At 46.7% G+C, this 16,235-nt stretch overlaps 1 protein-coding gene across 3 annotated transcripts in view; it reads left to right on the top strand.

Moving 5' to 3' along the window:
- The window catches only part of SLIT3 (slit guidance ligand 3), a 687,161-nt gene that overhangs the window by 633,731 nt on the left and 37,195 nt on the right, over positions 1-16,235 (top strand). For all 3 annotated transcript variants that reach the window (XM_078446678.2, XM_060634984.3, XM_060634985.3), the window contains exons 22-26: positions 455-526; positions 1,149-1,220; positions 9,269-9,340; positions 11,091-11,254; positions 13,733-13,857. In XM_078446678.2, the coding sequence (XP_078302804.2) occupies positions 455-526; positions 1,149-1,220; positions 9,269-9,340; positions 11,091-11,254; positions 13,733-13,857 (505 nt within the window). The remainder of the gene's footprint in view (positions 1-454; positions 527-1,148; positions 1,221-9,268; positions 9,341-11,090; positions 11,255-13,732; positions 13,858-16,235) is intronic.

Below are 16,235 nucleotides of genomic sequence, written 5' to 3'. Positions count from 1 at the left end.
GGTTGTAATTGGCAGAAGACTATACCCCTACCAATCTCATTCCCCCTAAGAGAGAATCTGATAAGATGGAATGAATGAATGCCAGAAGAGAGGGAGGAACAGTGAAAGGAAGGATTGACCTGGGAGGAAATGGCACTGGCATAAGGAGAGATCTTATGTGTTATGTTTTGCTGGAAGAAGGAAATGGACAGATAAACTTGTGATTGAATGGTTGAATAGGTGGATGGATGGATGGATGGATGGATGGATGGATGGATGACCAACAAATGCTTGAATGAGCGATTGAAGAAATCTTGAATGAAAAAATGAACATTTGGATGAATGGGTGGGTAGGTGAGTAGATTGGTGAGTGGATGGATGGATGGGTAGATAGATAGATAGATAGATAGGTAGCATGCACAAATGTATGAAAGTTGCCACTAACAGTAAAGTGTTACTCTTCTATTTGTCCTAGTGACCTGAGCAACAACAGCATTGGTGTGCTGACTAATTACACCTTCAGTAACATGTCTCACCTGTCAACCCTGTGAGTACAATGGGGCACTGTGTTCAGTATGGGCCTGGCAGTCAGTGGCCTGGGGCCATCCTTTCTCCCTGGCCCCTCAGGCGTACGTTCTCTGCTCTAGTGATCCTCTGGGCTATGGCTGCCCCCATGTAGAGCAGACCTTAACCAGCAGAAGGAAAGTAAAGTAGGTCAGAACTCTACTGTCTGGGCAGTTAGAGAGGAACTAAGACCTAATTACTTCTGAAGAAGGCCCTCTTTAGCTTACCTTCTGTGATTTGTGAATTTTCTTTCCCAGTGGAGGGTTTCCCTACACAATTATATTTTGCTCAGATCCATTTATTTCCTATTAGCTCTGCACATTGTGAGCACTGACCATTTGACAACAGAGGGAGGTGATGGCAAAGCTGGTTAGGAAGCCAGCCTGCTGTGGAAGATGAGAGGAAGCTGGGAAAACGAAGCCAGAAGCCAGTGAATGTCCTAGAGTGGGGGAGGGTGTCCCCCTTCCCTTTATTGTTGGGAGGCTTTTTGTCAAAATATTAAAATTGGGAAGATAAATAAATCATTTGCTTTGAGCGGTCCACAGTGTGGACCGTACGCCCATATGTATGTGAGAATAGGAATGGCCGTGTGTCTTTGTCCACAGGATCCTGAGCTACAACCGGCTGCGGTGCATCCCCATCCACGCCTTCAACGGGCTGCGGTCTCTCCGAGTGCTGTGAGTACCCAGAGCCCTGAGTTCGGCTTCTGCTTCACCATGTAATAGCAGGCGATACTCAGCACAGTTCCCACACACACTTCCCCAACCCGGCACTCCTACTGGCTCAGTGGGGTGGGGCGGAGGGGGGAGGGCAGAGAGCCAGCTGCTACCACTTGTGGACCTGGATCAAATCACAAACCACTCTGAGTTTCTACTTCTTTCTGTGCCCAGTGAGATCACTAGCACCTCCCTAGTGAGGATTAGCATATGCAACTGTATTCTGCACCCTAGTAGAGCACAGTGTGTGGCTTATGGCCACTATCTTGATGATCATTCCACTGTTGGTCCCTCTGACTTTAGAGCGGCAGGGTAAACACTGTGAAACTCTGCAAGGAAACCAAACGCATCTATCAGAGGTCACAAACTAGAAGCCCAAAGACCTGGCTCAGCTCACAGCTATTACTTAGCAATTGTAGAGTTAGTTGGCTCATAGAGTATCTTTTCAAACAAGCAGTTTGGGGGCACCTGGTGGCTCTGTGAGTTGAGCATCCGTCTCTTGATTTCAGGTCAGGTTGTGATCCCGGGGTTGTGGATCAAGCCCTGCATAGAGCCCTGCACTGGGTTCTGTGCTAAGCTTGAGGCCTGCTTGAGATTCTCTCTCTCTATCCCTGTGCCTCTCTCTGCCACTCCTGCTGTCTCTCTAAAATTAAAAAAAAAAAAAAGTTTTAATAAGTTGCCAACAGTTAAATATCAGGAGGCTTCTCATACAAAATCCTAATTTCTATTCTCTCTTAGAAAATGGAGAGACCTGGTCATTCCAGGGCTCCCATCTACATTCTTGCATGGCTGAGCAGCCCTGCCCCTTTAGACCAGACTATATAGTCTGCAGCCTCCACAACTGCCTCCCCATCACCTTATGACACCTGCCTCACCCTGTCCTACACAAGGTAGAGGACAGCCCACTGAGGCAGATGAGCCCCAGCAAAGGCACGATGACCATGAAGTCTACCTGCTTTTCAATCATGGCTCTGCCCCTCCCTAGCTGTGTGTCTTCAATAAAATCCAGATGGTAATTACCTCACAAGGTCTTATAATGATTAAATGAGATGCTGTATATAAAGCATTTAGCGTAGCTCTGGCCCACAGTAAGCACTTTATAAATATTTGTTTGTTATTACTGTTATTTGTTATTACCTTGCAAGAGCAGGAATGGCACCTCACTGCCACCCCCAACCCTTGGTCCTGTTGTTGCCTGATTTTTGTGCCTTCTCATCTTGAACATTTTGTCGGGAAAGGAGGATTCTCTGGATGATATTCCCATGAGAACAGAAATGCCACTTTCTGTGGCCGTTGCCTCATATAACCCTTTGCAACAGTGCTGTAAGACTGAGGGGACTAGGCCTATTTTAAAGATGGGAAAACTGAGGTCCAGGTTGTAACTGGCCCAAAATCCAGCAGTCAGGAGCTTGCAGAATCCAGCCTCCTGACTCAGAGCCCTGGACCCTTCTCAGGACCCAGAAGCAACCAGCAAACAGCACCCAATGAGCCTGTCCATTTCAGAGCCTCCAGGCTGGTGTGATTTATCGAAGCCCACAAAACACTGGTGTCAGCGACAACTCCCGCCACATGTCATCTGCGCTGTTATTAAAAATCAATTCTCTGGAGGCAAAGAAGTGCCCGCGCTGACAGTGTGCAATCTGTTATTGTCACTTATTTATTATCCACCTTCTCTGGGGAGTTTGAGAATGGAAACATCAGCAGAACCATTTCCCTGTTTCCAGTTGAACACAACGGGAGATGGGCTTGTCTCATTGGCCGGGGCTGAGGCTGGACCTGCTCCCCCCTCCCACTTCCCACCATCCTCCCTTAGTCCCACCTTGTCTCCCATCCTGGTCTTTTGGTTCTGTGCATGGGTTTGCTACCCGGGGCTGGGCCTGGGACCCGTGTGTATATGCTTGTGGTTAGAGAGGATCTGGCGGGGCAGCTCAGCACGGAAAAGGGAGGACGGTGGAGAATGCTCGCCTGTCCATTTTTCTGGTCTCCCATGGTGTTGGCATGAACACCACCAGGTTTTCTGCTTCCTAGGCACCTTGTCCGCCGTGTTCCAGATCACTGTCATTAGTCCACCAGGAGCACACCTCAACATACCATGTGCTTGTGCTTGCTTCTTGAATTAAGAATTAGTAGGCTTTTAGCATCATCATTTTAGAATCATGGGCTCTTAGAGATAAAAAGGGGTCTTAGAGGCCCTCATTCCACCCACCTACTTCAGTGGGGAGCAACTATTTTCTGCATAAAGGCCAATTCAGGAAAAATAAAAATGTTTATGGAGTACGTTTCTTTTATGATATTTGTATCCTTTCTCCCAGTAATTGCACATCTAGGAATTTATGCCTAAGAATAATCCGATATGAGGGAAAGATTCTCTGTGCTAAAATATTGGTTGCTCTGTTATTTTTAACCTCCATTTTAAATATTACCTACAAGTGCCACAGTGGGGAAATGCTTAAGGAAAGCATAATGCAGCCAGTCAGTGAAAGGCAATTATTAAAAGAGGTAAAGACGAAAACTAGATAGCAGTGTGGGGAAGTGTTGACCACATGGCCTTATGTGGAAAAGTAAACCTAATTTTTTACGTTATAATTATAACTTGCATACATTTATAATTATGAAGTTCTAAAGGAACATAGGAAACTTTTAAAAAAATCATTGATAGCTAACTGCTAATGTGAAGTTATTTATGTAATAAAAGAAGGCAAAGTTAAAGATGACTGAATATAGTAGGATAGTCACAATTTAGAGGGTTAGGGGGGAAAGGTAGGTTTTTTTGAATCAGTATCTACAACTGCGTTTGAGCATTCGTGTATTCTTTTCTCAATTCTAAAGGGTTTCATTATTTTAGTGAAAATTTCAGAAATGACCAGAGGTCAGGGATGCAGGCAGTTTGGGATGGGGGAAGAGAATGAGTATCAGGTTTAGCCATAGACAAAGGCCAAAAAGTATTCTAGAAAGACCTGACATTTAATAGTGAGTGAGTGAGTGAGTGAGTGAGTGAGTGAGTGTGTGTGTTGGTGAGTAGATATGTATGAATACATTTCTGAGACAGGAGGATTATCAGGGACCCCTGAGTACAAAACATTGGGTGAAAGTATGTGAGATTTCCCAGTTTGCTCTTAATCTAAAAAGAGCTAGAAGGGAACATTCTCAGGGACATTCTAGTTCTTCTTTTCAGGGATCTGTGTGTTCCCTGATCGTTGCCCCACACCGAGCCACATGCCTTGTGCGTGTGTGGTCCCAATTGTCACTCCCCAGCCCCAGCCACAGGAGGGCCACCTGGAATCAGTTAGCTGTGGGAGGGCTATTTCAGTGTGTGCTCAAGAGATGTGGGGTGGGATTATCATTCATCATCCTCAGTATTTTTAGCCCCTCATCCCTGAAGTAAGATTGTGCTTACTATTTATGTATATGGGGCTGTTCATCTCTCCCTGCTCTACCGATCGCATGGATCCTCCTTACAGCATCCCTACAAAGGGCTCCATTGCCCTTTGCTTGATTATGTTTAGATACCATGAGCTTACTCCCTTCCCAGATAATCCCACTCCATTTTTGACCAGCTGTTGAACATTAGACAATTATGGTGAGCCAAAAGGTGATTCCTTAGGGACTTAAACCCTGGTCCCGGTTTGGCCCTTTGGTGCTACCAAAAAATAGAATTAATTGTGAATTTTAGAAATGGGAAGTGAGTGTTAGAAATTATCCTATCCAACCTTACATTTATAAGGTAAGGAGACATACTCAAAAAGGTTTAGTGACTTGCCCACAATCATTCACTTATTTTCTAAATGCCAATTGTGGGTTCAATGCTAAACACTAGACAGGAAAATAATGAAACAAGTTCTTGTCCTCAGAGAGCTCACAGTCTAGAAGAGGAAACAGACAAGTATATAAGCTACTGCCACATATGGCCATACCTGTGGGAGAGCCATGGGACCCAGTGTGGGCCCTCAAAAAGGCTTTCTGAGACAAAGATGGTAATCACCACTGACATATATTAAACCTTGACCATGTACTACATACTGGGCTACATACTTTAGTTACATTATCATATCATATCCACTTTTCATATCAACCCTATGAAGAATGTACCACTATTAGCCCTATTCCCCAGACGTGGAAACAGAGGCTCAGCAAGGTTGAGTCACTTTGCCAAAGGGATGTAACCACTACAGAGTAAAGTTGGGATTTGAGCCCAAGACTGTTGGCTCTTAGAATCACTGCCCTGAGCTTGTACTCCCAAGGCTGAGTCTGCGCAGCCAGGGAGAGTTACCTGTGTGATGGGAGTGGAGAATATTCTAGGCAGGGAGAATATAAATTCCCTAGACAGAGTCCCTGAAGTCAGGAAGGGCATGTGCACAGGGACCACAAGGAGCTACAGGTGTGGCTGGATGTGGCTTCTGGGAATGGGAGCAGGAAGCTGTGCTGCAGACATGCCACAAGGTGGGAGCAGACGCAGGGCTGGACCCTGGTTTCCAGCTCCTAGCCCAGTGCTCTTTCCACCACATTCCATCCTTCCCACCAGAGATTATCTCTTTTCGTTGCCACCCATTTCAGACTTTTTTGAGGATTAGAAGGATGTGGCCCAGAGACGCCTCTGATGAGAATTAAGGAATGTGGTGGAAAGACACCTGAACAGGAAAGGTGACAGGCACGGGGTCACTCTGCCGAAACCCAGTGTTCCTCTTCTCCAGTCCTGGAGTCTGTCACAGGACATACACGCTGCATAGCTTCAGGCTTCCCCTCTGTGTGTGGGGAAGGCTTTGAGAGGACTAGTCCCAGAACACATCCCAGAACCTAGAGGGAGGAGTCATGGTGACCTTAGCCATGGCCGCAGCTCACGTGAAGGAGTCTGCATCAAGTACAGGCCCTGCATGTAGCCCTGCGCCATCTGAACCACTTGCATTGTGTCTTTTAAGCTTCACAACTAGCTTATGAAGCGGTACGTTAGATCCCTTCCTGGCTGAAGGATAGGAAAATCAGCTCAAACCACATTAGGCATGAAGAGAATTTATCAAAGCATATTACTGAAAACTTCAGTAGTAGATATTACGTTCTAGGGCTGGGTGCAGGGACTTCCAGTGGTATCAGAAATGTGCCTCTTTCTGCCTTTCAAAACTGCCTCTGTCCTAATAGTTCCAGAGAAAGTCCCAGAAATATCTCACTGGCCCACTTAGGTCACCTGCTCAGCCTCAAACCAATCTCAGTGACTGATTGGGCTGACCTGGGCCATGGTTCTGCCCCTGAGACCAAACCAGTTGGACTGAGGGGAGGGAGGGGTGAGTCCCCCTTGGAAAAGGGAGGAACTGTTACAGAAGACAGATTGGTGCCAATTAATCCACATTCCTAAAAAGATATCTACTGCAAGTGGACCCTGAGAACTCCCATTTTAGAGATGAAAAAACTAAGGTACAGAAAGATTGAGTCTGTTGAATCAGATAATCACACAGCCGGCAATGACTCACACCCAGGAGGTCTCATCCAGGGTCATTTAACCCTTAGGAGTGACCTAGCCCGCTGAAAAGAGACTTCACCCACCCCAGCCCACATCTGGGATGAGGATCTTCCCTGCCATCTATCATACACACTGGAACGCCTGTGCAATATGCACATTCTGTGAGCACCTGGGGATCCAGAGACCCAAGGTTCAGGCAACCCAGAATTAACATGAGATGGTTCTGCCTTCATGTTGCTCTAAATGATGCCCTCATCCACATCCCAACATTCCCAAGTTTGCTTTAACACCTATTAAGAGTCAGCAGGGAAAAGGAGTCCCAGGCGCTTGAAGATGGGTCATTCTGAGTTGGAAATTGCTTGCCATCACCAGCCCCATGAGGTGTAAGGGGAAAGGGGAGGAAAAGCAGTGGTGGGGGAGGGAGGAGGGAGTGCTTCCTGGGAGGGAACCTTTGTCCCACTTCCCTGGCATCCTTTAGGATGGTGGTTGGACACACAAGAGTCTTTCTTTGGGGGCAAACCAGGAGAGAGAACCTGCAGTGTAGGCAGATTTCTTTTCTCGTTGTCCCAGTAAATTACAGCTCCAGTTACTCTGCAGTTTATGGAGATCTCAGCGGCTCAGCTCGTAATAAATGGGAGCGTGACTTACAGGAGTCACAGCGCCAAAGCTGCCTTTGGGTCATTTGGTGTTTTTAAATTAGGGCTTCGTGCCTCTCCAGGGGCCCAGGCCTCATTCAGAAATGATTAACAACAGGGCCGGGTGCATTTGCCAAACAGCAAGCAGCCATGAAGTCATCCAAGCTAATAGCAGGCAGGAGCCGGTGTGATTCATAAATAACCACATGCATTCGAGACTAAATGATACTGATAAGTGTTAGGAAGTACTTCTAGCTCCTTCTTACGCAGGCCGGTGAGAAGCTACCTCCAACACTCTCTAGAGGACTGGTTACCTTCTTCCTGCTGTCCTGGGGAGCGAGAAGGGCAAGGAGCTTGAGGTGATGAGGATGACAGCCTGGGACAGCTAAATGTGGTCTGGAGGACCAAGAGCATCAGCATCACCTGGGAGCTGGTCAGAAATGCAGCGTCTCAGGCCCCACCCCAGACCCACTGAACCAGGGCCCCTGAGAATGGGTGTCAGGAATCCACCCATGTGTTGGCTCCAGCACTCAGTCTGTGTTACATGTAATTAAGCTCCTGTCTGTATTTCAGCTCAAAACCCAGGGCAGGCTAACATCAGCCAAAAGGAAAACAAAAGGACAGATTCATTAGTTATTATCCTGTTTACACTTCCCCAGTCAACTCTAATCACCCCTTTGTTTTACTAGGGTTCCTTCACAGCACAGGGGACAGTGAGCAGTAGTCACTAAAGAAGGCTTTGAGTGTCTATGAATTTCACCTACCTTGCATTTCACAGCTCAGACCCAAAGTGAGTCATCGGTGTGGGGATATTTTTGTATGCAGTTGAGGCTTAATCCTTCAAAGGAGGGTATAATCCATGAATTGTGGATTTACTAGCATTGTTACTTGAGCACCGGAGCAGTGTTCATTTGGTATTTTTCTTGTGGACCTATTCTCCAGGCATTTATTGGAAGGGCAGTATATGCCACCACTTTGCAAGTAAGAATAGCTCCTGGCCCCTATACCACAGGGTGGAGAGAGGTATAATTAATACCAAGTAGGTTGCCTGGCCCCTTGGACACGCAGTCAGAAAATGCCCTCAGATGCACACAGTGCCAGATACATACGTGTGTGGCCCAAACCCTTCCCCATAAAGATGAGGGTCCAGCCCCAGGCAGTCTTCCCAGGACCTGAGTGCTCTCCCCATCTATCACCTAAGCTGGGATTGATAACATTTCTCAATCTTCCCAGAATCTCTCTAGGTGAATATGAAGGGAACTAATTTATTGATCTGGCTGGGCCAGACATTCTTTGAGATCCTTTCACAAATATTGATAATGGTTGGTCATTCAGCGCGTAGAAAATGCCAGACTTTATATGGATTAATGCACCCACAACCACCTTCCATGACAAATCTTTTTACTTTTATTCCCGTTTTACAATAGGAAACTGAGGCACAGGCAGGTAAATAACTTTGGCCACAGTCACACAGCTTGTAAGTGGCAGAGTCAGGATTTGAACGCAAGCAGCCTGGTTCTAAAACATACAGTCTCAGCCAGTTCTTCACATTCTCTCTCAGATGCCTCCGTTGGGTATCTCTCTCCATGCTTCAGGTGCAAAAACGGAGGCTCGGAAGAGTAAAGTTAACTTACCTAATGTTCCACAGTTAACAGGGGCTGGTTTCTGATTCCATCCCAGGCCTGTCAGATTCAAAAACCCATCCTCTTCTTTCCCACACCCTCTACCCCCAATATCCCCACTGCTGAGCTGGGCATGGAAACATTCACACACCTGCCGAGAAGGAGGACACACCCCCCACTGTGAGCTTTGGGGCTCTGAGCACAGCTGAAAGGCATCTGGGCCAGCCTGGGACCCCAAGAATGTACTGAATTCAGAACTGTTACTGGGGGGTTAACCTATGACCTGTGTTTCTGCTTCAGAACCCTCCATGGCAACGACATTTCCAGCGTTCCCGAAGGCTCCTTCAGTGACCTGACATCTCTTTCCCATCTGTAAGTAGCCATATTTCTGCCTGGTGTGGATCCATTCAAAATGCAATATCATTAGAGTGCCAGAGATGATGCTGTGACTGCTAACATTTCAGTATTCATTCTTTCCGTATGCATAGGGTATGTTCCATGAAAATGTGCCCACGTTGTGCACGTTGTGTGTTCTCTACTTCAGATGCCTTCAAAGGCATCATCAATTATGTAAACAATGTAAATGTTTAATAAGAAGAACTAACATAAAACTCTTACTGTGTGATAAACACTTTAGATGAATTATCTCATTTACTTCTTATAGCAATAAAGCATTTTTATCCCCTTCTTACACAGTGAAGCTTAAATGGAGAAGAACCAAAGAATTGGTCCAAGGGTCACACAGCTAGTAAGCAGCAGAGCCCTGGTTCCAACCCAGGTCTGCCTTGGCTCCAAAGCACATATTCTCTGCCACTCTGCATCAGGGATTCTGTCCCCATTGCACACAGGGGAAACCGAGGTCTGTAAAAATTAGGTGTTACAAACCTTTGCCAGGAACATTTCTGAGTCTATATGTATACAGCTCTATGTATATTTGATTGTTTTCAGATTGCATGCATATATTGTGATACTGATACATTATGCATACACCTTATAAAACATCCAAAAAATAGAAATTCTAAATGATACGATTTTTAAAATAAGCAAAAATCCTTGTATTTTCTCTCTGGACACCACTGTTGAGAGGTCTGCATCAGCCCATGCCGTCCCCCAGCTGTGCTTTTTTAAAGCTAAGTGGTGTAGCTGGAGGAAAAACTTGCTTCTACCCCCTTAGTTTCTGTGGCTGGTCTAAGAATTAGACTGACATAAGACAGAGCAACCGAAGAAAAGGATATAAATATATTTAATGTTTTTATGTGTATGTGGGAGTGTTCAAATGGAAAATGAAGACCCAAAGAAGCCATTGGACCCCAAAACTTGTATACTTTTTTATACAAGGAATGATAAATTGTAGGGATGTAACAAGACAAAGGGCCTTGGGCTAGGGCAGCAATTGTGCAGCAGTGACTAGGAAATATATGGAGAGGGACCACTGGAAGGTCAAGGTTATTTGAGCAGGTTGGTTTGGCCTGATCCATTTTAGTATTCATTCCCAGTCTCTAGTGATAAGAATATTTTTCCCTTCTTGGTGCAGGGAGGGCATCTTTCTCACAGGAAACTTTCTGACTTGCTTTTAGGTAGAGACAGGGAGGTCAGAGAGCCCCTTCTGCACCTGCCATTTTTCAAGTACCTTTAGCTTGAAATAATCAATATGCCAAAGCAGCATATTTAGGGGTGGAGTGCTCTGAACCCTTTCTGTGGCCTGAAGCTTCTCCCTAGGTTGCTGTGTATCAAAGCCTTCTCTGAAGAGTGCATCCTTCAGTGGACCCTTCAGTAGGGCAAGGGAGCCAGATAATCAGATGGCCAAAGGTCCAGAAGCATCTGAGAGGGGCTAGGATTGGATTGAGTTGAGGATTAAATTTTACCGGAGTACATGAGAGCAAAACATTTTTTTCAGAAGTGGGAGGGGGTTAAGCAGGGTGGAAACATCTGGAGGGACTGGAAATACAGTCTGGAGTCACTGACTTTGCCCCAATGGAAACTCCTTCTCTGCTGGTCCTCATGTCAGATACCCCCAATCTAGTCAGAGTCTGAAAATTCTGTTTCTCCAGAGGGCCAAGAGTATGGAGCCTATGGGCCAAGCTGGGCAAGGGGGGCCCTGACTTCCTGCTCTGCCTCCTAGGGCGCTGGGAACCAATCCACTCCACTGTGACTGCAATCTGCGCTGGCTGTCAGAGTGGGTGAAGGCAGGGTACAAGGAGCCTGGCATCGCCCGCTGCAGTAGCCCTGAGTCCATGGCTGACAGACTCCTGCTCACCACCCCCACCCACCGATTCCAGTGCAAAGGTACATGCTGACTCTCCCCCCACCTCTCGAGGGGTCTGCTCTGTCTCCAACAGCCCACCAGAGCTGGGTGTCTCAACAGACGTGACTTCTAAACCACTGCCCTGTCTCTTCCATGAGCTGCACAGAGAGACTCAGGTGCTGTTATCTCCTCCAAGTTTCTCTGCTGGCGTCCCTACATGCTCCTCTCTGACTTCATTCTCTATATCATTTTGCACAGAGAAAAATCTTTAACTTGCATTTTTTGCACCCAACATTCTTAAAGCCTAAGCCTTGGGGCGCCTGGGTGGCACAGTCGGTTAAGCGTCCGACTTCAGCCAGGTCACGATCTCACGGTCCGTGAGTTCGAGCCCCGCGTCAGGCTCTGGGCTGATGGCTCGGAGCCTGGAGCCTGTTTCCGATTCTGTGTCTCCCTATCTCTCTGCCCCTCCCCCGTTCATGCTCTGTCTCTCTCTGTCCCAAAAATAAATAAAAAACGTTGAAAAAAAAATTAAAAAAAAAAAAAAAAAAAAAAAAAGCCTAAGCCTTTTCCCATTTTTACTACAGCAAGCTTTAGGTACATGAGATTTTAACTGACGACAACAAACTGCTACTGGGTTTTTATGTGCTGGACATCATTTTAAGCACTTTTTTGTGTGTTATTTCATTTAATTCTCACTTTCCAAGTATTTATTCAGTTCCCCAACCCTCTCTGGGTTAGACTTCAGTATCACCCTTATTCTTAAGAATGAGAAAGCTGAGGCTTACTGAGGTTAAGGGACTTCTCAAGTCCACAGTTAGGATGATTCCAGGTCTTTCTGATTCCCCTGTACCTACTTGTGACCACCAGGCTTTAATAATTCCACCATAACGTCTTTAGCCAGTTCCTGGCCCTGAACCTTTAGTCTTCACTGGGTATTTCCAGTTGTTTTCTTACCACTGATGCATAAAGGTCTTTCTCTATTGAAAATTATTCCTTAGATAAGATTCAGAGAACAGAAACTACTGAGCCAAAGTATGTGATCATTTTTAAGGTCTTTACACATATCGCCCTGCCATTTGGTGTCTAAAAGAGGGTTATAAACCACTTTATGCTCCCAGTAAGCACCATTTGAGTGCATTTTTCACCAGACTCTTACATTATTTTATCTCATTTCATCTCATTGCTAATTAGATAGGTTTAAAAAAGTATGTCTCCTATTTTGTGTCTTTGCTTATTGGGGAAACTGCATTTTTTTTCAAAAATTTACTTTCCATTTATGTCATACATTTGTCTGGTAGTGTCCTGTGCCCATCTCTTAGAGCCTTGAGTTTATTTTGATTTATATATATACTTTTATTACCCTATAAACTTCCTGTGTCTCACATTTCTGCTTAAAGCAGGAAAACATTCTTTTGGCTTTAAGATAATTTTTCATTTTCTCCTCCTGCTTCCAAGTCATCTCACTTGATTGATGCTAAAGAGGCCCAGATCAGTCTAAAACAATGTTTCTCAATCCTAGCTGCACATTTTGGAATCACCTGCAGAGCTTTTTACTGGTTCCCTGGCCCAACACTCCAAGTTTTGATTAAATCGGTGTGGGGTACAGCCTGGCCGTGTTGAAGATATTTAAAAGCACCTTCGCTGTTTCCTCTGTAAGGTGACCAATTCATCCCAGTTTGGCTGGGGCCTTCCTGGTTTTATCACTGAAAGTCCTGTGTCCTGGGAATCCCTTCAGCCCCTGGCAAACAGGACAGATAGTATCCCTGTTCTAATGGAAGCCAGGGTTAAGCCAGCTTGTACAGATTCTTAGGCCATCCTTTCTGTTCACCCGACCCACAAACGGTCAGACTTGCCCTGAGGTCATTCTCAACCCAATCTCCAAAGCTCTGTTCAAGGACCATGACCTCCACCCCTCCAGCCTTTGTAGCTGAAGAGAACAGAACATTGTCAAAACTGTCATAGATGTACAGTGTGCCTGAGCACAGTTTACCATCTGTCAACAATATCATTGCTGTGTCTTTTGGGGCCACTTCTTACTTCCTCCTGCCAGTCAAGGGTTCCACAAGAGGGACTTCCTATGTGTGTCTTTGGCCCAGGCACCCTGCCTTCCTTAGCCTAGCATAGACTATTCCATGGGGAGGGGTGTTTAGGGGCAGAGGAGTGGGAGGTCCAAATGGAGCCTGGGACCAGAGCTCCCCGAACATGAAAAGATACACAAGGGGTTTCTAATTATGGTGTATTGTTTATAGATTAGCTCCAAAATCGGATCAGGCTAATTACAGTAATTTATTTGACTGCAGAAGTGCTTCTGAATGATGTCCCACTGTGATTTTTTCCTCACTGGACAATGGCTGCATTAATGGGACTCAGCTAGACTGGATGGTGCTGGCTGGGGAGCCACCCTCTGTGTGTAGAGATGGAGAGGGGCCGGCAGCTGGCTGAGGAAGGGGCCAGAGAGGAGGGACAGGGAGGGAGGGGTGACAGTGACCTGCTACCAACATCCTGGTTTTGCTGTCCAGGGCCAGTGGACATCAACATTGTGGCCAAGTGCAATGCCTGCCTCTCAGACCCGTGCAAGAACAATGGGACGTGCAGCCAGGATCCTGTGGAGCTCTACCACTGCACCTGCCCCTATGGCTACAAGGTAAGATAGGAAGCCCCGCCCCCACCATTCACGGCCCAAGGAGGGCACTGTGCCCTGCTGACCCTCCCTTCTCCAAGGGCAGCCTGGAGAACTGCATTTCACAGGTCACTCCAGAGTGGCACTTGGCACTTGCCAGTAACACTGCTATTCTACTGGTGGGGGCTGCCCAGTCGTGTCACACTCATGCAAAACACAGAGAACCCCATCTTGGCAGTGACACTCTAAGGAGGAAATGTAATATTTATATTTTCCTTGTTAAACGTGAGGAAATAAGTCTCAGAGAGTGAAAATGCTTCCAAGTAGAGGCATCCCTTGAACTTACTATCCTGGCTTCCTTTCAAGGGGATTTCCAGACTCTCCCCATCCCCTCCCTAACTCTGCCTCAGGAGGGCCAGTGCTGAAAGTGGGTTCCAGTTTGAGAAGGGACAGGGATGAGGGATTGAAAGGCCTGGGAGCTGCCAAGCTAATGCACTGTTGACAGGCTCAGGTCAGCCAGGAAGGGGATGGAGACCCTCGTTCTCCTGGGTGTCCTCCCCAGAAATCCAGGCTAATTCCAAAGCAACTTTTCTTCCTTTCTTCTCACCCAACACTATCTATCCTAAGTCCCTACTAACATCTATAGAGTATGGACTACATGGCCAACAATCTGCTTGACATCCTATTCACCTTTTCTTTTTAAACACCCCTTATGAGGAAGGCTCATTACTTCCCATTTATAGATGTGGAAACTGGGCCTCAGATTGTTGAAAAGGCTTGACTCAGTGTCTCAAAGCTCATAAGCAGTAGGGTTGGGGTAAGACCAAGAGCTATATGATTCCAAAGTCCCCACCTTTACTCCTGGATAGCCAAGCCCTCCGCCGTGGCTCGCTGGGGTCAACAAAACAGTGGTTCACTCTTCCCCAGGACCTTCCCAGCTTCCAGCCTCGCCAAGGCACCCATCTGCATACAGTGGGCAAGCCAAGCATTCCAACACCACCCCAAAGCCCATCTACTGCACATGCCTAGTACAGGCAGAGCGAGAGGGAGCTGGATCACTGGTCTCCTGTCCCCAAGGGGACTTGCATGTGTAGTGACAAGCTTGAGGGGCAGAATCACTCTGGGGAACAGGGCTCCCTGGTGGTTTTTCAGCTGTAGCTGTGCCTCCAGCAGATAGTGTCACAGTGCCACCTATAGGCCTGCCACAGGAGAGCCCAAGGATTCCCTTTGCAGCCAGCCAGCCAGCCAGACGGCCTTGCCCCAGGCAGCCACCCCAGATCCATGCATCCTACATGTGCACACGCACAGACATTGCAGGGGAAGTGTAGAAGTGAAGATACCATACTCAGGAGGCCTAGCTCCTCAAACCCACTTGTATTAATTCAGTGGAGAAAACTCAGGCTGTGGAATTATACAGAGGGCACATGTGAACTCCAGCTTTGCTGTTTACTAGCTATGTGGTGATGGCCAGTGGCTTTGCCTCAGCCTTCCCGTGGACAAACCAGGGCCTATCTCACGGGGGTGCTGTGAGAATCAAATGTGCAATAACATATGCAAGGCACCTAGGACAGCTGTTCAGTATGCACTCTGTACACTGGCACATTGCTACGTCTCTCTTTACCCTTGCATGCTGGTCCTGATACCAGGATGTGGATGGGCCGCCATTAACAGGCAGTATGCTGCTGGTCTCACTAGGGATTCTCAGTCCATGACACTGTGAATTGCCAGAGATCATCAGTTGCTCTCCTGGAACGGTGATATGTGCATTTATAACATCCCCAATACCATACCTATGCGTCGACTGTGGATCAGGCACTCAGCTGGACATTGGCATTTATTCCCTTCTCTGAGTTGTATAATTAACCTTTGAGGTGGGCGGGATCATCCCTATTTGAAAGATAAGGCCACTTGTTCAGACTTTGCTCATAAGATTCTGAAGGTCTAGCAGAAGAATCTGAACTGAGATTTTGACCTTTACGAAGCTGTCGGGCTCATGCAGGCCTGGAGTACCTTAAGGAGGAGGATGATAATGGTGGTGATGGTATGTGATGGTGATGATGGTGATGATGGTGAAGGAATATGAGCAGCCAGCATTTACTGAGTGCCTATTACATACTGACAATGTACTAAACAAGGTACAAGCATTATCCTGCATTCTCCTCATCAAAGCCTAAGGAGACAGGTCCTAAAATGACTTTAATTTTCCAGTTTAGGAAACTGAGATAGTAGGTGAGGGAGTTGGGATTCAGAGCTCAGAACCAATGGATTCCAGAACCCATGTTTTTGACCATTGTATTCACAGTCCATTGAGAAGCACCATGAATGCAGGGTCCCTAGCCATTTGGGACCTAAGTCTCCAGAATAGGGAAAGTAGTTTATGCTGGTGGAAAGAACACCAAGCA

This window comes from Panthera onca, chromosome A1 (assembly GCF_046562875.1).
Source record: "Panthera onca isolate mPanOnc1 chromosome A1, mPanOnc1 haplotype 2, whole genome shotgun sequence".
NCBI classification, from domain to species: Eukaryota; Metazoa; Chordata; class Mammalia; order Carnivora; family Felidae; genus Panthera; species Panthera onca.
This window is presented reverse-complemented; position numbering and strand designations above follow the sequence as displayed.